This window comes from Mobula hypostoma, chromosome 17 (genome assembly GCF_963921235.1).
Source record: "Mobula hypostoma chromosome 17, sMobHyp1.1, whole genome shotgun sequence".
Classification (NCBI taxonomy): domain Eukaryota; kingdom Metazoa; phylum Chordata; class Chondrichthyes; order Myliobatiformes; family Myliobatidae; genus Mobula; species Mobula hypostoma.
Window position 1 is genome coordinate 20,792,082 of NC_086113.1, and position 27,828 is coordinate 20,819,909.

Sequence of the window (27,828 nt, forward strand, 5' to 3'; positions counted from 1 at the left end):
CAGCATCAGTTATAAGACCAGGTTTCAATTCCCATTGCAGTCTGTAAAGAGTTTGTACATTCTCCCCATGACCGTGTGGGTTTCCTCTGGGTGCTCCAATTTCCTCCCATATTCTAAAGACATATGAGTTAAGGTTTGTAAAGACCATGCTTTCTTGGCACTGGAAGCATGGCGAAACTTGCGGGCTGCTCCCTTCACATCTCGGATGGTGCGTTGGTCATTGACGTAAGCGACGCATTTCAGTGTATACTTTGATGTTTCCATGTGCCTGTGTCAAATAACACTAATCTTTAATTTTTTAGAACAAGCTAAAAGAATAACAATGTAGATGGAAGTGTAAAATCTACAAATCTCAAATCACTGTGGACCAGTTACTGGAATGTTTACTCTCTTGCTTCCCAGGTTAAGTTTCAAAGATCTTGACTTATGTTAGAGTTACACTAATGAGAGCAGTTTGCTGGTTCCCTGAAATCCACATGCCATCTTCTCTTCTGCAGAAAATAAGAACACCTCCCCCCCCCCCACCACCCAGCCCCACCCCATGTCCCCTGTCTCATTCAACAGTGGAATACTCCCATTGCTTCTCTGAGATTCCTGAATTACTTACACCAGGTTTATGGGAAGAAACTGGGTTAATAATACGTGAAACCTCCCAGCCTAGCCCTTTATGAAAGTTGCTTTGGACTCACGGTGCTGATGAATATTTATATTGCTGTCTCTGGGAACGAGCAAATTAAATCCACAGATTAAGTCAGATCACATTATCTGCTTGCTTGCTTTACTGGCAGCTTGCAAGGTCAGCAGAGCTTTGGAAGAACGTAAAGGTTGTGAGTGCCCCATGAGGATTCTCAGGATAGTTGATGATACCGCTGAAGTTCCTGTGATTTGTCACTTCACCAACTTCCAACCATGGATAGGGGGAGAAATATTTCCATATACCTTCGTTTGCATCGCAGCTTTTTAAACCATCCCTTTTTGTAAATCGTGAAGGTTTCGTACCAAAGTGGGCTAGTAGAGGAAAGGCATTGTAGCTTTGTTAAACCTCTCCTGAGATTCAATAAAGTAGCAAAAACAACAGGTGAGGGCTGCATTGTTGATGTTGCCAAGGTGTGGCCACCCTTAGAGGAGGGGTAACACTTTATATTCCCTCTGGGTAGCCTCCAAACTGATTACATGAATGGTGGTTCCTCCTTCCAGTAAATTTTTCCTTTCCCTCCCCTCTCCCATTTTTTATTCACCATTCTGGCCACTTAGCTCTTCTCACTTGCCTATCACCTCCCATTGGGTCCCCTCTTCCTTCCTTTTCTCCTATGACTCTCTCTCCTCTCCTGTCAGACTCCTTCCTCTCCACCCTTTCCCATCAACCTGGCTTCACCTACCATCTTCTAGTGATCCTCCCTCCACTCACACTCCCACTTTTAATTCCGATATCATTCCCCTTCCTTTCCTGTGCAGAAGAAGGGTCTCTGCCCGAAATGTCGACTGTTTACTCATTTCCACAGATGCTGCCTGAACCACTGCTCCTCTCCCATTTTGTGTATGTGGCTATGAATTTCCAGCATCTGCAAAATTTCTTTTGTTTATTGTTGATGTTGTGTATTTGGATTGTGAGAGAGGCTTTGATAACACAGAACACTGCAATATCGGAAAATTTCAAACTCATATGTATCATTATCAATATAATATTGCCTAAGGGATGAAAAACTGAGACCTTAAAAATTCTTGATCACCATTAAAGAGGCACTGAAAAGAAACTGCATGATGTCGCAAAACCTGCTGCAAAATGTAGTTGTGCTTGAGGGTAACGCAGTGGTTGGAAAGATGTTGGAGCTGATTGTTAAGGATGTGATTTGGATGTATTTGGAGGCACGTGATAAAAATGGACTGAAGTCATCATGGTTTCCTTAAGGAAAGATCTTACCTGACAAAACTGCTGGAATTCTTTGAAAAAATAGCAAACAGGATGGACAAAGGAGAATCACTAGATGTTGTGTACTTAGATTTTCTTGTTAAGCAGCACATGAGGCAAGAAGAAGATAAGAGCCCATGGTATTACAGGAAAGATTCTAGCATGGATAGAGCATTGGCTGATTGGCAGAAGGAAAAGAGTGAGAATAAATCATGAGAAAATCTGCAGATGTTGGAAATCCAAAGCAACACACACTAAATGCTAAAGGAACTTAACGGGGCAGGCAGCATCAATGGAAAAGAGTAAACAGTCGACGTTTTGTGCCGAGACTGTTCTTCAAGACCTGCTAGTTCCTCCAATGTTTTGTGTGTGATGCATTGAGTAGGAATAAAGTAAGCCTTTCTAGTTGGCTGTTGGTGACTAGTGCTGTTCCACAGGGGTCTGTGCTGGGACCTTCTTTTTATGTTATATGTCAATGATTTGGATGACAGAATTGATGGCTTTGTGGCCAGGTTTGCAGATGATGCAAAGACAGGTGGAGGGGGAGGCAGTGTTAAGGAAGCAGAGAGAACTTAGTCAGATTAGGAGAATGGGCAGAAAAGTGGCAGATGGAATATAGTGTCAGGAAGTATATGGCCGTGCACTTTGGTAGAAGAAATAAAGGCATAGACAATTTTCTAAATGGGAAGAAAATTTAAAAATCTGAGGTGCAAAAGGACTTAGGAATCATAGTGCAGGGTTCCCTTAAAGGTTAAATTGCAGGTTGAGTCGGTGATGAGCTAATGGCATGCTGGCCTTCATAACACGGGGAATTGAGTATAGGAGCAAAGAGGTCCTTCTGCAGCTGTACAGGGCCCTGGTGAGACCACACCTGGAGTACTGTATGCAGTTTTGGTCTCCAAATTTGAGGAAGGACATTCTTGCTATTGAGGGAGTGCAGCGTAGGTTCACAAGGTTAATTCCCGGGATGGCGGGACTGTCATATGTCGAAAGATTGGAGCGACTGGGCTTGTATACTCTGGAATTTAGAAGGCTGAGAGGGGATCTTATTGAAACATATAAGATTATTAAGGGATTGGACACGCTGGAGGCGGGAACCATGTTCCCGCTGATGGGTGAGTCCAGAACCAAAGGCCACAGTCTAAGAATAAGGTTTAGGCCATTTAGAACGGAGCTGAGGAAAAACTTTTTCACCCAGAGAGTAGTGGATATATGGAATGCTCTGCCCCAGAAGGCTGTGGAGGCCGAGTCTCTGGATGCTTTCAAGAAAGAGATGGATAGAGCTCTTAAAGATAGCGGAATCAAAGGTTATGGGGATTAGGCAGGGACTGGATACTGATAGTGGATGATCAGCCATGATCACAGTGAATGGCGGTGCTAGCTCGAAGGGCCGAATGGCCTACTACTGCACCTATTGTCTATTGTCTTTTGAGGAAGGCAAGTATAATGTTCGCATTCATTTTGATAGGACTAGCACATAAAAGCAAGGATATAATGTTGAGTCTTTAAAAGGCACTGGTAAGGCCTCACTTGGAGTATTGTGAGCAGTTTTGGGCCCCTTATATAAGAAAGGAAGTGCTGACATTTGAGAGGGTTCAGAAGAGATCCCGAGAATGATTCCAGGAATGAAAGTGTTATCATATGAGGGCCTCTGCTCACTGGAATTCAGAAGAATAAAGAGAAGGATCTCATTTTAACCAATGGAAAGTTGAAAGGCCTTGACAGAGTGGATGTGGAGAGGATGTTTCCTATGGTGTGGAATCTAGGACCAGAGGGCACAGCCTCAGAATAGAGGGTCGTGCATTTAGAACGGAGATGAGGAGGAATTTCTTTAGCCAGAGGATGGTGAATCTATGGAATTCATTGTCACAGGCGGTTGTGGAGGCCAAGTCATTTGTTATATTTAAGGCAGAAGTTGATGGATTCTTGATTAGGCAGGGAATGAAGCGTTACAAGAAGGCAGAAGATTGGGTCTGAGTTGAAAATGGATCAGCCATGATGAAATGATGGAGCAGGCTCATTGGACCGGATGGCCTAATTCTGCTCCTATATGGTCTTATGGTTTAATAGTGGTCTTTTACCTACTGGACCGTGGCTAGGCCTGGCATTTGGTGGTCATTAGAGGAGAGGTGACTGACAATGTGGGCATGGTTAAAACATGGGAGATTGAAGTTGTCCCTGGAATCTAAAAGAGGAGGGATGGGTTACAAGGTTTTGGTTTGGTCTCGTGCACTGGGGAGGTTTCAGGGAGTGGTGGTGAGATTTGGAAATTGGGGCAATAGTTACTGGTTTGGAGATTGGATTGGGGTTAGCCAAGTCTGGAGATGGTGGTGTAAATAAAGATTGTTTTGGGGGGGGCTTGATACAGTTGATGGAAAGGCTACTGTTGGGGTGGAGAGGATGCCTTTGGGGGCAATGGGAGGAGAGAAGCTGTGGAATTGGGGTTGGAGAGAGTAATGAGATTATAAAAGGCTAATCATCATTACGTTCCGTGTCGTATGAAATGGGCAATCATGGTCAATGGCCGTGATTGTCCTTGACAAAACTATAACACACGCAGCTGCAAAATATGTTCTTCTGGGTAACATACACAAAACACTGGAGGAATTCAGCAGGTCAGGCAACACCTAAGAATGGAAATGGACAGTCAACATTTTGAGACTCTACAGACCCTCATGTGCCTATTCTTTCTTGTTCTGGTTTCTGTTGCTGGACTGAGACTTGCTTCAAGCAGCTTCCTTCAATCCCAGGAGTGATATGAAAGCACGGCTGTTTCAAGAATGCCCACAAAGCAGTCGTTACTTGGAACAATATGATCCTATTTCTCAGGCACCAGTCCAGGGGGAAATTGAACCAGGAATAGAATTACCCCATGTTTAACTATTACAGACCTGAGTTATATTGCTCACAATTCACCCTTGTATAAATGTGGCTGAAGCAATTTCCAGTGGTGAGGCTCAACACAGACCAAACTTCTAAGCCAGAGTTGTAGTGAGTGGAAAACTGGAAGGAAGTAAATGATGTAGTCTAGCTTCAGGACTGGTATTGTTTCTCTATGTCAATGTTGAATTTCATCAGGCAGAAGATAGGTTCAAACTTTATAGGCAGTATGAAATTAGGACAGCAGTGGATGCTGAGCAGGATAATCACAGACTTCAAAAAGACATAGCAGATTGGTGGAACGGATCCATTTATGTTGAGAGTGATACCTTCTGATGGTAAGAATCAAGTAACACAGTGGCAGCTAATTATTTAAAGTGGGTGTAAAATGAAAGTTCTCGGGATGTTTGAGCACAGTCCTATGGGTCTATAAATAGAGAAAGAGAACGTAAACGCAAAGCAATCTGGTCCATAAGTCATGGTGGGGGTTGAGTGGTAACGTTGGGAACAATCTATATCCTGCAATATTGGTGCCTCCGAAGGGATTCGGAGAATGCTGACGAGGATATTGTAAGGAATGAGGGGCGAGCTAAGAGGAGCGCGAAAGTGGGGAATTTCAGACGTTTCTTGAATTGAGGAGGTGAAAAGCTGTACACAATCTCAGTGTAAGCATGGTGAAGAAGAGGAATTGGATACGTGCTAGTATTTGTTTTTCAGAAAGAATCAGAGGGTAGTCTGTTGTATCTGTATATTAGTTACTGTGTTAAAAGTAGGTTGTAACATGAAGAGAAAGGGCTTACACACTAGAGGGGTGTGTGTGTGTGTGTGTGTGGAAAGCAGCTGGAAACTTCCGGCTTAAGATGGCTCTTTCGAACGTGCACGACAACTCACTGGTAGTTCAAGAGGCCAGAAAGTCAGCTAAAAACTTTACCAATAACACCTTTTCTGAAGTAAATAGTGGTAAATTATCATTACAAACAATGAAGAGGCGAGTGAAAGTGAAGTGAATTGGAGGGATGAGCCATGCTGTTACGTTGCAGAATCGATGCAGATACAGTGGACTATTCGAAGAGGAGAAGTCAAGGAAGAGGAGTTTTGATGCTCATACAACTGGCCCGGGTGTGAAGTTAGATTGCTCTGGGCACCGAGCTGCTTTGGAGAAATCGAGAGCGGTGGTGAAATCTGGGCGGTGTGGTCTAGACCTGGCGCCTTTCACTGCAGTGGTGTCCGGGTCCTAGTGCAAGCTACGATACACTGCTTGGACAACTTAAATGCAGGCCCAGGTAGACTGGAAAGACAGGGGTAGGGATTGGAGGTGAGAGCTGATTTCGCTCATTCTCCCACAATGTTCACTCCTCTCTCCAAGCCAGTAAGGCTATGAAGACTGCTCTGGCTACAGTTCTCTGCACTCACTAATATGACGAACTGACATCAGAGCTTTGGGCCTACTCTAGGCTGCTCCAGGGTTTGGATCTGAGCACTCATTTTGGTTTGGAATGTTGTTGCTCACTTCCATTATTTTCATGATTTCTGTTTCTTTCCCCCTATCTCTGTGCATCGAGTGTTGATCTTTATTTTATGTTTTTAATTGGGTTCTTTCGGGTTTCTTGCTTTGTGACTGCCTGTAAGCAGACAAACCTCAAGGTTGTGGAATTTATACGTACTTTGATAATAAATGTACTTTGAAACTTTGAAACTTTCCTGGATGACTGATTCTCAAGCTAACCTGGGCAGATATTCAGGCACAAACACAGACATCAAATTGATGGTGAAGGAAGCCTTAATGATGAATCTGAGAGAGGAGGTAGTGTGATTGTCAACATGCTCTAACCAAAGATGAAAAGAGCTTCCCACATAGTTATTTTCCAGCTGGACACCTATACTACATGACATTCTGATCCTACATCTAAGAATAATTATTCCTTGTTCCAATTTCAAACATTCTTGGTGACTCACATTTATGTATAAGGTTAAATATTTCTGTCCTTCTGAGAGATTAGTGTCCATGATCATGAGACCATGAGCTGTACGAACAGAATTAGGCCATTCAGCCCATTGAGTCTACTCCACCAATCAATCTTGGCTGATTTATTTTTCCCCTCAAGTCCATTCTCCTGAAAGACACAGTATATTAACTGTGGTAATTACAGAGGTGTCTCCATGCTGTCTGCTTCAGGGAAATTCATTACCAGGGCTCTCCTTCGAGAGACTGAAGATATGATCTCTGAATCATAATGCAAATTCTGTCCATCCAGGGGCAAAGTGGGCATAATCATCACTGAGAAAAATATAAGAAGCTGCAGCAACCACTGCACATGGTGTTAACCTTATTAAAGTCTTTGATTTCTTTCATCTGAAAGGATGATGGAACATTCACCTCCAGTTCAGTTTCTCACATGAATTCATCATCATTTTAGTGCAGAGAAACAGGCCCTTCAGCCCATCTAGTCTGTGCTGGTGTTATTCTGGCTCAGTCATTCTGCACCCCGACCATATTCCTCCTACCCCTCCCTCCCAAACTTCTTTTCAATGTTGAAATCAAACTCTCATCCACCAACTCTGCTGGCGGTTTGTTCTACACTGTTACCATTCTGTGAGTGAAAGAGTTCGTCTTCATGTTGCCCTTGAACACTTCACCTTTCACCATTAACCCACGACCTCTAGTTCTACTCTTCCAACCTCAGTGGAAAAAGTCTGCTTGCATTTACCCTATCTATACCCCTCATAATCTTGTATATCTTTATCAAATCTCCCCTCATTTTATTTTGCTTCATGACAGAGTGCAAATCAGTTGTCTACAATGGAACTGGTCTCGTTGAAGACCAGGCTAAGCATTTGACACTTCCCAATCTCTCTTGTCACAATACTGCATCTCGCCTCCAACAAATTCCCCAAGGGAGCAGAGCTAATCTTTAGCACTGATGGAAAACATTTTAAGCTATGGTGATAACATTCTTGAACCAAGGTCACGTGACCCTTATTACTCAAGCTGCAGTATGCAATGATGCCTGTGTTTGTGTGCGATTTGATGCCAAGTTTCAAGCTGTCTTTGACTCACTCGACACACACACTTTGTAATGTAGTGTCCTCTTACAAAGATCATTGGAAAAGCCTGGAAAGCTGGACCATTTCCTGCATACTAGGAGACACTTCTCAGCAAAGGGAGAAGATGATAAAAAAAAATGTCACCATGATCTTCATTGCCAAGCCTGTGTTCAATTGAAAAAGGCCGTTAATGGCCAGGACCTCCTGGTTTGTCAGGAAGCAGCAATCCCCGCCTTGTTTGCAATCTTGACTCCTACTGTAGAGTCCTCAAGGCACTTGAAAGATACCGCCAGATCCCCAAAATCCACTGGAAGGATATGGCAGCCAACAAAATGGCCTCTTCCAAGTCATCATGCCAGCACTGAGGCCCGTAATTGCATTCAGTTAGTTCTGTCGAACAGGGCACATCATTCATGTGTCCATATACTTGAAACAAGCGCTCAATATTCTCCTGTACTTTGGGAAGCGATTACCAGGTGGAGTATTTAAGAATGTGCCTAAATATACCTTTAAGGAAATACAAGTTCCCAAGTGACTTTGGGAAATCTCTGTCTTGAAGCCACTCATGTTGAAGAAAGAAGTCTTGTGATACTATTGAGAATCAAAGGCCATGTATCAGGGTCATATAGGAGCCTTACACAAAGAGCAGGAGGAGCAGAGTAATTCTTAAGCTACTCAGCTGCTCACCAGGGAAGTGACAAACCCAAACTGGAAGCAAACCACCCTTGCAGGAGAAGAAGTAATTGCTATTATTACCATTGCTAACATGACTGATTGGTTAGCACAAGAGATTCTTCAGATGCTGGAAATCCAGGGTAACACATGCAAAATTCTGGAAGAACTCAGCAAGGCGGGTAGCATCTGTGGAGAGGAATAAACAGTCGACATTTCAGGCTGAGACCTTTATCAGGACCTGTCAATGCTGACGAAGGGCCCCAGCCCGAAGCATTGACTTCTTTATACGCAGGATCACAGAGAGTTTGACGGCCGTGATTCAGTAAAACAAATCCGATAGCACCATAAAAATACTGAAAGGGAAGCTTGGAGCTGGTAATGACCATAGGAAGCCTGAGAATGAGTTACAGTCATAATATTGTTTCCAGTGACTTGTTATACTTGAGCATGTAGATTGAATAGTTCAATTATAGCCTGTTTGTCTTTGGCTTCTCTTAACATGCAGTAGGAGGGCATATCAAATATAGCTGATAACGTATGAAGAAATTATGCAACAGATATAAAGATTTTTTTATTCAGTCCTCAACTGAGATGATGATTGCAGCCACTTAAGCTTAAAAAAGGAGACAGTCTGACTGTAGGAGGTGTGGTTCAATCTAAAGTGCTCTGGCCTCTGAGTTACAAAGTTCAAGGGTGAATCCCAATCCAGAGAAGTTCTGAAAAGGCTAAATTGTCCAAACTTGGTTGTTACAGGTCTATTTTTTTGAAAATATATTGAATCGATTACGTATGACTCCACTCTTAATTCCATTTGAGTTGGGAAAAGTTGAAAGATGGCACAGGTTTTAAGCAGGTGTGGAAGGCAGGAAAGACCAAAGAGGGAGGCCTGCCTTGTGTGAATCTGTGTGATCTACTACCCCGGCAATCACCCCTCAGCAAGAAGTAACAGATCGTACACTACATACAATTATAAAGAAATATATTTAAGATTGTTAACTTAAGCAAACATTTATTAAAAGAAAGAAAGAAAGAAAACAAAAGGCCTATTATTCTTTAACAGTCAAATGTGCACTTGAGTTGGAGCTCATCTTGAATTTGTCACTCACGTGCTGGACCCTCTGTCTACGTGAAAGCACACACCACTTTCTGAATGTCGCTTAAAATCCATCTCGACCAAATGGGTCTCCCACGGGAGTATTGGTTTTTCCTCCTTGCAGACATTCATCTGCACAAAGCACCTTGTGCCTCAGCGATGGCATCTTCAGCCATCTTCCCTCCTGTATTCTCCCAGCTCCCAGCAGCAAAGACCTTTCTACCCAGCATGCTCTAGAACCTTCTCCTAATTCGACCATCCTGATTGGCTGACACCACATTCCTAAGTTGAACGACAAAGCCCTTTATCTCAGCTCAAGCACAAACGAGCTGAAAGCAGAACAGACTGCTCTTATAGAACTGCTAAAACGAAATAGCTACAGCATAGCAGTAAAAATCTTAACCAGGCAGTACATGTAAATAAGAATACCACAAATTGTTGAGCTTATTTTTGAGTGTTATAAATACTTGGTGATTATAACGGGCAGACAAAAGCTATCTGTCAGAATCCCCTTCAGTAACTTTCCCATCACAGATACTAAGCACACTGGCCTGATGTTTTCCGGTTTGACTTGAATCTCTTTTCAAATAAAGACACAACGTTCCCCACACTCCAGTCTACTCAGACCTTGCCTGTGGCTAGTGAAGAAAATCTCTGCCAGGGTCCCCATTGCTTCTCATAATGTCCTAAATTACACTTGGTCAGGCCGTTGGGATTTACATACACCATTGAGTTCATTGTGCTATGTACAAGAACAGCCAAACATGGGTATAATAAAAAAACATGCAGCACCGCAAGTACTGTACTAAGCTTCAGGCAACATACAGAATATAAATAAAACATAAATTATACCTGATGGTGCAAAGAAAAAAAAGTACTGTGCACAATAAAAAACAAATGTTCCTGGTAATGCAAGAGGTGGTTCCTAGTGTTCCACCGCTGAGATAGGATTAAGGTTGCGCAGGTTGGTTCATTAAGGTAGCTGATCTTCAACCTGGTATTGTGAGACTTCAGGGTCCTGATGACAGCAGCAAGAAGTGGGGATCAATGAAGATGGATACCACCATCGTGAGACAGTACCTCCTGTAGATGCAGTCAGTGGTGGGGGAGGATTGTGTCCACTACTCTCTCTAGCCTCCTCCACTTCTGTGTGTTAATATTGCTGTACCAGACCATGACACAACCATTCAGGATGCTTTCAACAGTGCATCTGTAGGAGTTTGTTAGAGTATCGTCACATGCCGAAACCAGCTTTACGTGCCTCAAGACCGCCAACATTTCCTTTTTTTGTAATGCCAATATGTTTCAGGACATAAACTGCTACTTCTCTGAACTTGCCCAACTCCCATGGCTTTCTGTTTTGCTAATAGCTTTCAAGTCTAGTGTTAAACATTTGAACACTACATATATTATATGACCATTTTTTATTTGGTGCTATCATCTTTATTAATTCTGTTGCCAAGCTCCTCAACATTTTTAAAAGTTTCATTGTTACATGGCATGAGAAAGAACAGTATAAAATGCATTTCTATAGTACCTTTCGTATTGCTTTCAGGTCATCCAAACTGGCTTTCAAGCCAATGAAATATATTTTTAAAAATTAGGAGATGCAGCAGCCACTTTGCACGCAGCAAGATCCCATGGACCTGCGATAATGAACACTTTACTAATGTTGACTGAGAGATGAAGCTGTTGGAAATAACTTCCCTTAAAACAGTGCCTTGGATTTGTTTGTTACGCAAAAGACCACATCTTTAGCACCTCCTCCCAAATCTCTGATTTCTTTCCTACACTAAAGAAATCTACTTACGTTGTTGCTTGAGTTGAATTGTATCTAGTATTTTCTAACTTGAAGGCAAGACCATTATGCACTGAAGCAAGTTAATTAATTCCATACCTTATCCAATAAAAACACCAGGGCTTACTAATTTACTGCATTTAATATAATAAACTAAATCTCTCAGTGAATGCAATGACCTACAAATTTGCTTTGAGTACAAGAAGATGACGAGTGTAGGTGGTGAAAAGCTTTGCTATGACGATTTGTAGCAAAGAGAGAGGTGGAGAGGTTAAGGGAGGAACTTACAGAGCTCGGGGGAAAGATGGTTGAGAGCACAGCAGCAGTGAGCAAAGAATGTGAGCTCAAGCAAGAGGTTGACAATTTCTGGAGGTTCAGGAACATCAGAGGGATTTTGAGTAAGTGCTGATTGGAAGGGCAGTTTTCAGGTACAGGCAGCAGATATCTGGTTAGGGTTAAATTTATGGTAGTGAACAGTGATAGAAGTGCCACAGCAGAGACGTGGATGAGGGTCTGGCAACAGGTGAGCTGATGCAGGCAAGAATGATGGGGGATATTAAGTGGTGGCAGCTTCTTGTTCAAAAATCCACAAGATAGATGAGTACAATTAGCCCATTTGACTGATCAAGTTCACTCTACCATTCAGTCACAGCTGAATTATTCTTCCCTCCAGTCCCATTCTCCTGTTTTCTCCCTGTAACCTTTGACAGCCTTCATAATCGAGTAGGTAATCATGAAATCTTTGGGTGAAATGGGATCATTTATGCTGAACAATTGATTTTTGCAACAGTGGCCATGTTGGGTATGATAGAGGATTATTAAACTATTAATGTAAATGTGGATTTTGCGACTCCAGGGAAGAAAAGTAAGAGGAAAGCAAGTTACACTCATCAAAGTTGCTGGTGAACGCAGCAGGCCAGGCAGCGTCTCTAGGAAGAGGTACAGTCGACGATTCAGGCCGAGATCCTTCGTCAGGACTAACTGAAGGAAGAGTTAGTAAGAGATTTGAAAGTGGGAGGGGGAGATCCAAAATGATAGGAGAAGACAGGAGGGGGAGGGATGGAGACAAGAGCTGGACAGGTGATTGGCAAAAGGGATATGAGAGGATCATGGGACAGGAGGCCCAGGGAGAAAGATAAGTGGGGGGGGAACCCAGAGGATGGGCAAGGGGTATAGTCAGAGGGACAGAGGGAGAAAAAGGAGAGTGACAGAAAGAATGTGTGTATAAAAATAAATAACGGATGGGGTACAAGGGGGAGGTGGGGCATTAGCAGAAGTTAGAGAAGTCAATGTTCATGCCATCAGGTTGGAGGCTACCCAGACGGTATATAAGGTGTTGTTCCTCCAACCTGAGTGTGGCTTCATCTTTATAGTAGAGGAGGCCGTGGATAGACATGTCAGAATGGGAATGGGATGTGGAATTAAAATGTGTGGCCACTGGGAGATCCTGCTTTCTCTGGCGGACAGAGCGTAGATGTTCAGCAAAGCGGTCTCCCAGTCTGTGTCGGGTCTCGCCAATATATAAAAGGCCACATCGGGAGCACCAGACACGGTATATCACCCCAGTCGACTCACAGGTGAAGTGTCGCCTCACCTGGAAGGACTGTCTGGGGCTCTGAATGGTGGTAAGGGAGGAAGTGTAAGGGCATGTGTAGCACTTGCTCCTCTTATGAGGATATGTGCCAGGAGGGAGATCAGTGGGGAGGGATGGGGGGGACGAATGGACAAGGGAGTCGCATAGGCGAGACCCAACGCAGACTGGGAGACCGCTTTGCTGAACACCTACGCGCTGTCCACCAGAGAAGCCACACGTTTTAATTCCACATCCCATTCCCATTCTGATATGTCTATCCACGGCCTCCTCTACTGTAAAGATGAAGCCACACTCAGGTTGGAGGAACAACACCTTATATTCCGTCTGGGTAGCCTCCAACCTGATGGCATGAACATTGACTTCTCTAACTTCCGTTAATGCCCCACCTCCCCCTCGTACCGCATCCGTTATTTATTTTTATACACACATTCTTTCTCTCACTCTCCTTTTTCTCCCTCTGTCCCTCTGACTATACCCCTTGCCCATCCTCTGGGTTCCCCCCCCCTTGTCTTTCTCCCTGGGCCTCCTGTCCCATGATCCTCTCGTATCCCTTTTGCCAATCAGCTATCCAGCTCTTGGCTCCATCCCTCCCCCTCCTGTCTTTTCCTATCATTTCGGATCTCCCCCTCCCCCTCCCACTTTCAAATCTCTTACTCACTCTTCCTTCAGTTAGTCCTGACGAAGGGTCTCGGCCTGAAACGTCGACTGTACCTCTTCCTAGAGATGCTGCCTGGCCTGCTGCGTTCACCAGCAACTTTGATGTGTGTTGCTTGAATTTCCAGCATCTGCAGAATTCCTGTTGTTTGTGAGGAAAGCAAGTTTCTTTTTTTCCTTTTATCAGTGTCTTTAGGCATGGACAGGAGAATCAGAGAGATGCCTGCTCCTCAGCAGCGTAATGTTATCACAGAGATGCAGTTATCCTCAACTTTCCTCACTTTCATCACCGTTCTCTTCCTTAAATTTAAACCCAATCAACTGTTTGAGAAATAAATATGTGAAGAGTATAATGAGCTGCCATATAAATACATGAAATATAGTATTTATATCCTAGATTCACATCGATAACAAGAACCTATCAATCTCCACTTTAAGTATGCCCAATTACTTGGCCTCTGCAGCTATTTGTGGCAATGAATTTTACAGATTCATAACCCCCGGCTCAAGAAATTCTTCCTCATCTCTGTGCTAAAGTGACATCCTTTGATTCTGACACTGTGCCCTCTAGTCCTGGAGTCAGTCAGTCAGTTAGTGTCTGTCTGACACACACACACACACACACACACACACACACACTCACACTCACTCACTCTCTCTCTCTCTCTCTCTCTCTCTCTCACACACACACACACACACACTCACACACACACACACACACACACTCCCTCTCTCGCTCACTCCCAGAACTGGGATCACAGTCACTGGGTAAGTGTTTTCCATTTAATATGTGAGGGTGGTACTGCAGTGCGGTGGTTAGTGTGGCACTGTACGGTGACAGCTGTAAGATTGGAGATGAACTCAATCCGCTGTCTGTATGGAGTCTGTGTGTTCTTCCTGAGACCCCGGAACCCCGGTAGGTTTCCTCCAGGTGGTTTGGTTTTATCCCGTGTCATACGGGTGAGGGAGGGGTTAGTAAGCTATGGGCATGTTACTTCGGTGCTGGAAGCAAGGCGACATTTGTAGGCTGCTTCCAGCACTTCTTGGACCGTGTTGGTCATTGATGCAAATGCCAGATTTCACTGCATGTTCCTATGTACACATGACAAACTAATAAAACTAATCTCTTTAATATGGAAATGAGATGCTGTGTCCTTTCAAACGATTCTAAGCTCAGACTTCTTTATCTCAGAGAGCTGTGGGGTGGTCAGTCTCTGAGTGTATTCAAAGCTGTAAATAAATGACTGTTTATGAACTTCAAGGATAAGGAGATGGTGTGATCATGTAGGAGATTTCTTCAGGCACAGGATCAACCATGATACTTTTGAATTCTGGGACAAATGCTTGGGACCATATCGTTTTGTTGTATTTTATTACACAGCTTGAACTTGACAGAAATTGGGACAGGAAAATGGGAAGAAGGTTGTCAGGAATGCAAGATTACCTAAAAAAGAGTACGTTATTTATCTAGACATTTCACTGTAAGATTAATTTTATTTGTTACACGTACGTTGAAACATATAGCGAAATATGTCATTTGCGTCATTGACCAATGCCATCCGAGGATGGACTGCGAGTGTCGCCTAGCTTCCAGCACCGACAACTCAGTAATTAACTCATACATACGTCTTTGGGATTTGGGGGGAAACTGGAGCACCTGGTGGAAAACAGGCAGAATATACAAGCCCCTTACAGACAGTGGCGGGAATTGAACCCAAGTCACTGCCGCTGTAAAGCATTATGCTAACTGGTCTGCTCTAATGCTGAGCATCTCTGCGACAGCTCGTAACATCTCTGCGGAGGTTTGGAGAGTTGTTTTGATGCCGGAGTTCAATGTCAATCTGAATGCAAAAGATATTCATGGAGCTTGCTTAGTCTAGCGCTTAATTTATAAACGTATTGGATGAATAAAAAAATGCTTTTTTTAGAAACTGCGTTTTGTAGTTTCAGTGTACTTAAATGTTGCGTGCCTGTGGAACGTCAGAACTTTGACTTGGTGTTCAAACTGCCTTTCACAGTCTGCTGTATAATTGGAAAATTCAGTGGCTGCAGGCGCGACTCTTCACGTAATAATCTTAAACTGACAACGGAGCCTGACTCTCCAGTTAGTGAACTGTTGACTGTGTCTGTACTTATTAAACCAGTGCGGAGACATACTTAAGCAGTTACATGCCCTTGTGCTTTCCAGTACCACTGAATATCTACATTGATGTTTTCTACAACATTTTGCATTGACATAGAAGCTACTCAAAGTGATAGTAAACCTTTCTGAGTATTTTAGGGGTGAGCTGTGCGAATGAATGCCAGACTGCGCCATTAACCTCACCATTATGAAGACAGGGCTTGCTGTCAGGGAGGTAGAAGACTCAGCATCAATTCCGATAGTTCAATTTTCTTTCTTGCTTTTGGGAAGTCTTTTACAAATCAATATTTTTGCCATGTGACTGCAGTGGTATTCATGAGGGAATATTTTCAAAGTCTCAGATCCACAGAGTGGTCCCTTAGAAAGCACTGTTGCTAGTGTCTTACATAGTAGCATGCATACACTCTGTGGGTTAAAATAAATCTTGGTTATAAGTCAAAGCTCATTCATCTTGCACCTTATCTTGTTTGCCCATCAGCCCTGTGTTCATTGAGTTGCTCTGTTTTCCCCACTCTGGCAGTATCATATTTAAAAACTGTTCAAATCTTTCCAGGGCCTCATTCTTCTCCATCACCATCACGACCTCTAAACTACAGCTGAGTGGTATCTGTTGGCTCTTGAGCATGTCTCTGTTTTAATCTCTCTACTGCTGGCAGTCTTAACTTCAGCTACCAAAGTCCTGAATTGTGCAACTCCTTCTTTAAATATCCCTTCTTTTGGTGCTCTTTAATACCTTCCTTTTCGGCCAAGCTTTACTTCCCATTGGGTGAAAAGGTATCAATGTTTGGCTGCCAACACTCCAGTGATGTGACTCAGGATGTGGCTGAAGTAGTATAACAATATTACGGCACCAGCAATTATTGATCAGGGTTCACTTCTCACTGCCTTCTGAAAGAGAGGAGAAGATGGCGGCGTGATGCAGCGCGTGCGGCCGCTCCGAATTGATATCGCATTTGTGAACTAGGATGCCGTGCACAATCCTGATTTGATGGAGGCAGCCCTGAGAAGCACGGAGGAACATCTGGAGAAACTTCTGAAATGCCCGCTTCGCTGCTGCTGCTACTGTGTGATCCAGAATCTCCGGAGGGGAAGGCCCAAAATCCTCGGCTTTGCCTATTGCCTGTTGCCGGGGCTGGGGTCGAAGCACTCGGCAGAGATGGTGCTCGGTGTCGGAGAGCTGGTCGGAGGCTCGAAGTTTTCGGACGGACTTGGAACCTGACTGTGGTCGGGGTGCTTCCAGGATGCTGCATCAGCAAGTTTGCTGCGCTGGAAGCTTCCTTCAACCATCTGCGTGAGATGATGGGACTTTTGAGAGACTTTGAGACTTTTTACCGTGCCCATGGTCTGTTCTTCTATCAAATTACGGTATTACTTGCACCGTTGTAACTATATGTTATAATTATGTGGTTTTTGTCAGTTTTTTTAGTCTTGGTTTGTCTTACGCTTCTGTGATATCATTCTGGAGGAACAAATTGTATCATTTCTTAATGCATGCATTACTAAATGACAATAAAAGAGGACTGCATGTCCTCATAATCTAATCTAATCTAATCTATATTCTGCATATGGATGCACGGATTTTCTCTGGGTGCACCAGTTTCCTCCTGCATTCCAAAGACCTATGGTTAGGGTTAGTCAGTTGTGGGCAGGCAATTTTGGTGCACAAATTGAGTTGATGCATATGAAGCATTTCACTGCATGTTTTGATGCATGCATGACAAATAAAGCTATTTTTTCTTTCTTTAGGATATTTTACCATGTTAATAGTGATACGCGAATATAAGTTCTGAAAACAGAAACTGTTGGAAATACTCAGCAGGTCTAAGTACTTTTTTTATATTAGATTACCAGCAGTTTTATTTTTGATCTTCTCTTATAAATTGAAGTTGCGGTTGTTATCTGTCCCTATGGATAATACTTAATTTGTCAGCACTTATGTCAAAGGATCACTAGGGTGAAGTCATCAATGACAAGGCCACCATTTGTTTCCCATTTCTTGAGAAGGTGATTTTGAGTTGTCTTCTGTGATGAACATATTCCCACAGATAAATGGGCAGGGACGTGACCCTGGGCACAACAATGTTGAGTCAGGATGGTGCATGATGAAATATGCTTATTTGTAAGTTAAGTGAAGCACAATTGTCCTCATTAAATACAATAACAGCTGATTTAGTACATTCATGAATATAAATACAAGCACTGTTAATAAATTACGCTTTTGGATGAAAGCCTGTTTTTCATAATTGTTCCAAATAGCTCGTACTGTTTTTTTTTAATTAAGCTCTTGACCCCAACAAGTCGGTGTGGGTGTTCAGTAAATGAGATGGATAGCTTGGAGAGGATTGTGAATTAATTAGTATATGATGGCATCAGCTGAAGATAGATTTAGCCAGGTACAAGTGGTAGGCGTTTAATGTGAAATGTGAATACAAAGTAAAGAGTCATCCAGGTGTAACAGAAAACAAAGATTAGTGATCTTTTAATGATGTAATAGATCAGCCATTAATTGGGGGAGGAGTGAACTTGTGCTGGAAGATCTAAAGGGCAGTCAAACACTATACTGACAGATTGCCGGCCGGTAGTGTAGTGGCATCAACATTGGACTTTGAGGCGAATGGTCCCAAGTTCAAATCCAGCCAGCTCCTTGCAGGCTTTCTGTCTGTGCTGCATTGAGCATCTCATTAAAAAAAAGACAAATGCTGAGGATATGGCAGAAATGCTGCCCGATGGGCATGAAAATACTGGGAGATTGAAGTTGTGAGTTTGATGGACTTACATCTAATACTCGTATTTATTAGTTGAATTTGTGTAATGTTGTGAATTCTATCACGATAGAGCCCTAACACCTGTTCATAATGCAAATATTTAATCAGTCAATCATGTAGCAGCAACTCAAGAGGTTCAGTGGAAGAAATTACTGCGGAATGATTGTTGGCGCCAGATGGGGTGGTTTGAGTATCTCAGAAGTGGCTGGGATTTTCATGCACCGCAGTCTCAAGCATTTGTGGAGAATGGTGCAAAAATGAAAAAATCCAATGAGTGGCCGTTCTGTGGGTGAAAATGCCTTATTAATGTGAAAGGACAGAGGAGAATATTCAGACTGGTTCAAGGTGACAACAATAACACAATAATCATGCACTACAACAGAGATGTGTGGAAGAGCATCTCTGAATGTATAACATGCTGAACCTTGAAGTGGATGAGGTACAGTGGCAGACAACCACAAACGTACACTCAGTGGTCACTATATTAGGTATGGGAGGTTGCTGAGTCAATGATCTACCACCATGAATTTTTGAATTGGCTTGACCTCAGTCAAAGCTTATGATGCATCGCTGTTAGCTGGGTGTCAGTGCGAAGCACTGGCCCCTCTTGTGTCAGAAGTTCCACTCCAAAACCTGGAGTCTAAAGATCTCTAGATTGATGTTTCAAGCTGGTGCTTTCTCAGTGGCTTTCTTTGATTGACATGTGAAACCAAGGTTGCAATTTCCCTATCAGGACTTGAATGTTGAAGGACAGCTGGGTAAGTGTGGGCTCGTTATGGACATCAATGGAATAAACAAATTCTGAGGGATAGGACTAATCCACATTTGAAAAATCAAGGGTTGATCAGTGTTAGAAAACAAGGTTTTGTTTGTAAGAGAACCTGTTGGAGAAAAGCGTATAGATTGTATTTGATGGAGTCTGTCTGGATTTCAGTAAGGTCTTTGGCAAGGTCTCACATGTAGGATTAGATCAAAAATTTAGAGTCCATGAAATCTAAGACAAGTTAGTAAATTGGATCCTAAGTTGGTTTGGTAGTAAAAATAGAGGAATATAGAGAGAGTATTTATGTATAGAAAGCCTGTGGCAGATGGTGCTTGGCCTCAATACTCCTCGTGCAATTTGATCTTCGATTTCCTGTCTTGCAGACCCCAGTCAGTTCAGATTGGCAATAATATCTCCTCCACAATCTCTATCAGCACAGGTGCACATGGCTGTGTGCTTAGCCACCTGCTCTACTCACGACCGTGAGGCTCCAATGCCATATTTAAGTTTACTGATGGCACCCCTGACGCTGGCCAAATCAAGGTTGTGACAAATCAGCATATAGGAGGGAGATTGAAAATCTGGCTGAGTAGAGCCACAGCAACAACCTCTCACTGAATGTCAACAAGACCAAGGAGCTGATTATTGAGTACTGGAGGAGGAAGCTGGAGGTCCATGAGTCAGTCCTCATCAGAGGTGGGGAGGGACAGCAACTTCACACTCCTCCACAATTAGTGCTCAGATCTCTGCAATGTTAATTATAGGAACTTCTAACTAGGAGGCAAGGACACTACTGATGCTGAGATATGGTCTCAGTGACTGTCTTTGACACAGCATTAATTCCCAAAACAGAATATTTTGACAGTTCTTCTATGCTTCATATACTATCATTCATTCTAATGCAGTTTTGTAGTTAACAGAGTAAATCCTGTGGTTTTTGACACTTCACATATCAATAATGATGCTTGAAGTTAAATTAAAATAATATTTAGTAGCTCTGTAATTAATCAGTGCTAGGGATGTTATGGATAAATGCAGACATCCCACCCTGCAAAAACTCATTTCAGGGAGGTAGCATCCCCTCCCCCTCAACCTCCAAGGGTGTATGTAATACTTTGTTTAGTGATTTTGTCTAATCTGTAAACCAAGTTGGGTATATGCAGAAAATGTGACATTAAAGTATGTACTTATATTATCATGTTTATTCTATTGCAACTTTAAGCAAGTCTACAGGGAGTTTGGCCTCATCAAGTAGGACATCAATAGAGTAGCTCCTTAGCAGCTAGCTAGCTGGTTTAAATAACGTTAGCTATGCTAATGAATGAATGACACCTGTTAAACTCACCTCAACATGTCTTTTACATTTTAACCCACCATGGGCAATAGAAAAGTCACTGTTGCAAACAGTGCAGCGAGCAACACTGTCATTATTTTTGAGGTTGACTGTAAAGCCCGCCCACAGAGAAAACTGATAGGTCTACTTAGCAGGGGTCCGCAATCGTTTTTACACCGCAGACCGATTTAATATTGACAACATTCTTGCGGACCCGCCGACCGGGGCCGGGGGTGTTAATCACAACCGGAATATAGGTGATAAGTCAATCGCATCATAACATTTTAAGTAACGTTTGGATATTAAACACACAGCGCATTTTTTTCCCCGTATGAACATATAAAATCATTGCAACACACCAATATCGCTGAATCAGTGGGAGCCCTGGGCTTGATCGAGGGGTGATGGGAGACAGCGATACTCGAAGGGGGTTCCTTATATCCAGTCTATTCCGCAATTTAGTTTTCATTGCATTAATTGCAGAAAACTCTGCTTCACAGAGATATTTTGGAAATGGAAGCAACATTTTCAGTGCTTCCATGGCTATCTTAGGATATTCAGCCTTGACTTTGATCCAGAATGCTGGCAGAGATGTTATGTCAAACATACTTTTCAGCCCGTCGTCATTTGCAAGTTCCAGGAGTTGATCTTTTTCCCACGCTGACATGGATGATTCACCAGGGACATTCACAAATGGGTCACGGACCCATTCCTTTGCACGTCTTGGGTCACTGATGACCTCGCGTGTGTTAAAATTCAACAGTGCGTGACAGAGAATGAGGAAAGGTGTAGCTGACTCGTATCGTTTCCTCGCGGCCCGGTGGTTGGGAACCACTCTTAGCATGAAGAGAGACCAATCAGGATGCTTGCCCTCCCTCTCAAAAAAATCTGTTTCCGGGATATTGTATATAATTTCCGGGCATCAGGGAGCCACTATCGATATGTGGGAGACCCCCGGAACTTCCGGGAGAGGTGGGATGTCTGTAAATGCTCACTTGTTCAATTTCATATTTTGTGTTTTAATAGTTCTGCTGAAGCTTGCTTCTATGTTCTTATTATTTCTAAGGCTACAGTATTCCAAGAAAAACCTGCCGTATAAGTGAGTGGGTACAGGAATGATATGTGAATAGCAATTCACTTTCTTTGTTCTACTGTGAATGCTGGCAAGAAAATGAATCTCAGAGTAGTATATGGTGACATATATGTACTTTGATAATAAATGTATTTTGAACTCTGAGAACATCCAAGTCACTTAACTTGCATTAAGTGCCATTCACCCATCATTCCTACATGCACTACCTATGATGTTCTTCGCTAAATTCATGCCTCAATTTTAAAATTCTCAAACTTCATAATTCTTGAAATCCAAACCTCTCCTCCATCTAATATCTCTTTTGACTCCAGAATCCTCTTCCTTATCTCTGTGTGACTAATTTGGGTCTCTTAGACATCTTGGTTTTTAATCATACTAACAGTGATACTTTCAGTTTTCAGATCCCTGAACTGTAGTATTCCTTTTCTAAACCTCTCAATCCCTTATCCCCTTTACGATGCTGTTTAAACCATCGTTGACCAAGCATTTGGTCGTCTGCCATAACATTGCTTGCTGAAGCTTTGTGTTACTTTTTGTTTGATAATGCTCCTTAAAATGTTTTGTGACAATTTTGCCACATTAAAGTCCATTTTGTTCCCTTTGATTTCAAGACCTCAAAATATTGATAGGATCAATATTACATGGTGGAAATGGAGAGTATTGGATGAAAATCTGCAATACTCCGGAGCCTACAGTAAACAGATACTCTTAGACATCCCAGAACAGGAATTATGTTGCAAGGCAGTGATCTTATCCACAGACTTGCATTTGTCTCCTTTCATCTGCCATGTTTCCTGAAGTTAGGACTAAATTTGTGAAACAGGTTAAATTGGAGACTTCCACACTCATTAATATAGCTAGCCACAACTTCAAAGCAGGTTGCTTGACTCCCATTATCTCCCCTATGTTAAACATAGGAGTGGCAGGGTTTCAGAGTTTAGGAAAATATAGCAACTGATTCAATCTCCACAATCTAATTTAGGGGCTCAAGTTCACTCTACCTTTCCCTGTGCAGTGAATTCCAAATTGTCATCCATTTATAAGTGGAAAATCTGAGATTATAATCTTATATGATTATTATTATAATCTTGTATGCATTCTTTCCCAAAGATAATCCATATCTCTGATGTGTTCCTTCAACAGGTTGACCGGACTGAGGTTATCCGCACCTGCATCAACCCCGTCTTTTCCAAAGTTTACACGGTGGATTTTTACTTTGAGGAGGTCCAGAGGCTGAGGTTTGAGGTCCACGATATTGGCAGCAATCACTTGCATAATGGGGTGAAAGATGCCGAGTTCCTTGGAGGAATGGAATGCACTCTTGGACAGGTAAACATTTCGAGCAAACAACTGGAACATGTGCCTTCTGCCTTTACCCACGGTGAACTATATACCACCAGCAGTACAGTTCCCATCTTTGAATCAGAAGGTTGTGGGTTCAAGACCTCTTCCAGAGGCTTGAAAATATAAGTCATACTATGCAACGACTCCAATAAGCATTTACTATTTATAAACATGAGAAAGTCTGCATATACTGGAAATCCAGAGCAACACACACAAAATGCTGGAGGAAATCAGCCGGTTAGGCAGCATCTATGGAAATGAATAAACAGCCGATGTTTCTGGTCAAGACCTTTCTTCAGGATCCTTATTATTCATCCTATCTTTCACACACTTTCACCATATTCCTAAACACTTTATGAATCTTACATGTAGTCTTTGCAATATACACATAGTTGCTGTAGAATTTCTGCACTGTTGGAAATCATGCCTTCCAGGAAAGGCATTTAATCCAGAATTTTTTTAGTAAATTTAATGTCTCAAATGATTAAGCTCTTATTCTTCCTTGTGAAGTCTTGGGTTTCAGTTATGCCTATCCTCGGTGACAGAGCTGAAGAAGGTAAAGGAGGACAGAGAATTCAACTCTCGTACACCATGCTGTGGAGTAGTCATCCATTTGAGATATTCCTGAAACAATTGACATAATTCCTCTTTTTTCAAAAATAAATCACATTACTGCTCAGAGAAATCTATGATAAGAGTGAGAAAGTTCTTGATCCCATTCTGAAAACTAGACCCATCGTTGCCTAGCAATGGGACTGCATGGTACAGAGTCATTGTGTGTTCTAAACAATTTAATTTTGAAGACAGGCCACAGGTTCAGGACTTGAAAAAGATGCTCACATCCCATGACCGGGAAGAAAAGTTGTCTGATTTAACATAATCTTTCCTATTTTTTCTGAAATAGTTTTTTTGAATTCTAGATTTATTCCGATGTAAATTTAAATTCATCTTCTGCTGTGGTGCAATTCAAACTTTCTTCTCCATATACCTGGTATCTTTTTCCCAGTGCTAAAATGTTTAATAAATGAGAGCACACATTTAAGGTGAGAGCGGTAAGTTCAAAGAAGACGTGTGGGACAAGTTTATTTTTTACACAGAGAGTGGTGGTTGACTGGAATGTACTCCCAGTGCTGGTGGTGAAAACAAATATGATAGAGTGTTTGAGAAACTCTTAGATAGACGTATGGGCGTACAGAGAATGAAGGGATGTATTACACATCGATTAAAATTTGGTAAGGGTCGATGAGAGCGTGCCAAATTTCTTTAGCCTCCTGAGGCAATAGGGACGAGGCTAAGTTTTCTTGGTCATGGCGTCTTCATGGTTGGGCCAGGTCAGGTGATAATTCAATCCTAGGATCTTGAAGTTTCTCAACCTCAACACTGTTGATGGAAACAGGAGTATGTGCACCACCCCCACACACCTCCCTCCTGAAGCCAATGACCAGCTCTTCTGTTTTGAGGGAAAGACTGTTGTCATGACACCATGTCACTAAGCTCTCCATTTCCTTCCTGTACTCTGACTTCCCCCGACATCACAAAGTTAACTTGCACAGGTAATACATTACTTCAGTTTTACTGAGAAAACAACTGTCCTGTTACTGGCCACTTCCTTAACATGTGGCTGATGGAAATGAACTTGCCACCTCTTGGCAAGGTGAGAGGGTGTAATAAAGCAGAAGAATGGGAATCCTGTTACTGATCCCCAGTGTTGCTGATACCCTCATCCTGACTGCTCTTTAGTGGAGGATAATATTTCTGGGGAAACCATATGGATAAAATTTTGAGACATGCTCACTTTGGCTATTATTTTACAATGAAAGAAATTGTCTAGTTCTAATTTGATTGTCCCACCCACATGACTACAGAAGACATTTGTCACACAGAGAGTGTAGCTCCCAAGAGTAAAAAGAGGATAGGATCAGAACGTGGCTACTTAATCCTTGAGCCAGCACCATCACTGATTTAAGACTTAATTACATTCATTGTTCTGCACATTTCTTTGATTACCAATAATCTATCGATCTTGGATTTCAACGTGATAATTGATATAGCAACACTTGCCATTTGCTGTTTTCATACATGTTCCATGTCATGTCTGGAGGTATTTCAAAGGTGTAGTTCTAATCCTTAGACTGCATTTCCTGCTCCCATACCATTCAACTGGCAGAAATAGCTCCTTTCCTTGAGATCCCATCACTTTTAATAAACTGGTACCTTCCATTAAACACGAGGCATTCTGCAGATGCTGGAAATTCAAGCAACACACATCAAAGTTGTCCCACTTTCAAATCTCTTACTAGCTCTTCCTTCAGTTAGTCCTGACGAAGGGTCTCGGCCCGAAACGTCGACTGTACCTCTTCCTAGAGATGCTGCCTGGCCTGCTGCGTTCACCAGCAACTTTGATGTGTGTTAACTTCCATTAAATCCATGTTTGATTCAAAGACTTGCTGCAGTTTCTGGCACTTTCAATCTGACAAAGCCTTGCCTATCTGATGTCTGTGCTCATAGCACTGTACATTGGTTTAATGGGCTGTGTTTGATATTATAACAGGTACTTGATATTCAGTATCTCTGCTTAACACTGTGACTCTATAAAGCCTTGACATCATGCTGAAATGTCAATGAGTGGGGCTGTACTTAATATGCAATTTGGCCAGAACTTGCTTCAGGAGAAGAAATGAGCTATCAAGAGAGGCTGGAGAAACCTGCGTTGGTTTCTCAGAATCTGAGGGGCGACCAGATAGAAGTATCTAAAAATATGAGCGGTGTTGATAGAGTAGACAATCGGGGTTTTATCCCTGGAGTTGAAATGTTAAATACTAGAGAGTACAGGTTTAAGTTTAGAAAAAGTTTACAAGAGATTTATGAGGCAAGTTTTTTTTTACACGGAGTAGAGCACATTGCCAGGGAAATGGTAGAAGTAGATATGATAGCAATTACAGCCATTTAGACACGTGAACAGGCAGAGTATAGAGAGATATAGACCATGTGCAGGTAGATGTGCAGTTCAGATTAACATTGTTGTTCACACAAATATTGTAGGCTGTGGGACTTGTTCCTGTGCTACACTGTTCTACGTCCTTTGCTCTTACTAAGATGCAAATCAGACAGTTAAGGAAATTAAGTGAATAAAGGCTTTGTACATTTGTCCATGATGAGAAAGGTCCAGGACTTGCCTGGCAATTCACCTAATAATAACTTGGGGGCCTCAGTATTACATTCATCTTAATACTTCCCATTTTATTCTGCTACTCTGTCACATTTAATTTACACTGAAACTGTCCAAAATTCTTACTCTTCAATGTTTTACACAGTATATACATTGATTTAAATATAAGTCAAGTCAAGTCACTTTTTATTGTCATTTCGACCATAACTGCTGGTACAGTACACAGTAAAAATGAGACAATGTTTTTCAGGACCATGGTGCTACATGAAGCAATACAGAAACTACACTGAACTACGTAAAACAACACAAAAACTACACTAGACTACAGACCTACCCAGGACTGCATAAAGTTCACAAAACAGTGCAGGCATTACAATAAATAATAAACAAGACAATAGACACAGTAGAGGGCAGTAGGTTGGTGTCAGTCCAGGCTCTGGATATTGAGGAGTCTGATGGCTTGGGGGAAGAAACTGTTACATAGTCTGGTTGTGAGAGCCCGAATGCTTTGGTGTTTTTTGCCAGATGGCAGGAGGGAGAAGAGTTGGGGTCCTTCATAATGCTGTTTGCTTTACGGATGCAGCGTGTGGTGTAAATGTCTGTAATGATGGGAAGAGAGACCCGATGATCTTCTCAGCTGACCTTACTATCCACTGCAGGGTCTTGTGATTTGAGATGGTGCAATTTCCGAACCAGGCTGTGATGCAGCTGCTCAGGATGCTCTCGATACATCCTCTGTAGAATGTGGTGAGGATGGGGGGGTGGGAGATGGACTTTTCTCAGCCTTCACAGAAAGTAGAGATGCTACTGGGCTTTCTTTGCTATGGAGCTGGTGTTGAGAGACCAGGTGAGATTCTCCACCAGGTGAACACCAAGAAATTTGGTTCTCCTAACGATTTCTACGGAGGAGTCGTCAATGTTCAGCGGAGAGTGGTTGCTCCGTGTCCTCCTGAAGTCAACAACCATCTCTTTTGTTTTGTTCACATTCAGAGACAGATTGTTGGCTCTGCGCCAGTCTGTTAGCCACTGCACCTCCTCTCTGTATGCTGACTCATCGTTCTTGCTGATGGGACCCACCACGGTCGTGTCGTCGGCGAACTTGATGATGTAATTCAAGCTGTGTGTTGCAGCACAGTCGTGGGTCAGCAGAGTGAACAGCAGTGGACTGAGCACACAGCCCTGGGAGGCTCCCGTGCTCAGTGTGATGGTGTTGGAGATGCGGCTTCCAATCCAGACTGACTGAGGTCTCCCAGTCAGGAAGTCTAGGATCCAGCTGCAGAGGGAGGTGTTCGGGCCCAGTAGGCTCAGCTTTCCAATCAGTTTCTGAGGAATGATTGTGTTGAACGCAGAGAGAGGGAGAGAGAGAAAGAGGAGAGGGGAGGAAGGAAGAAAAGGAGGGGGAGAGAGGGGGAGAGGAAGAGATCATGCTCCATGTAAATATGTGACATTTTTTCTTTGCACAAACATGTTAATGCTGTTTCAAATTTCAAACACCCTCTTTGTACGAAAGGTTCTCCTCATCTCACTAATGCTTTCAGTTACCTTTAATGTAGATTCCATTTTATTTCCA

The 27,828-nt window shown here is 42.6% G+C and overlaps 1 protein-coding gene across 7 annotated transcripts in view; it reads left to right on the forward strand.

Annotated features, from left to right (window-relative positions):
- cpne4b (copine IVb) overlaps positions 1 to 27,828 on the forward strand; it is a 371,281-nt gene that overhangs the window by 203,152 nt on the left and 140,301 nt on the right. For 6 of the 7 annotated variants that reach the window (XM_063069636.1, XM_063069642.1, XM_063069640.1 and 3 more), the window contains exon 3: positions 22,889 to 23,074. In XM_063069636.1, coding sequence (XP_062925706.1) covers positions 22,889 to 23,074 — 186 coding nt within the window. Of the gene's footprint in view, positions 1 to 15,384; positions 15,451 to 22,888; positions 23,075 to 27,828 lie in introns of those variants that run through there. The other variant, XM_063069643.1, reaches the window with a different exon arrangement.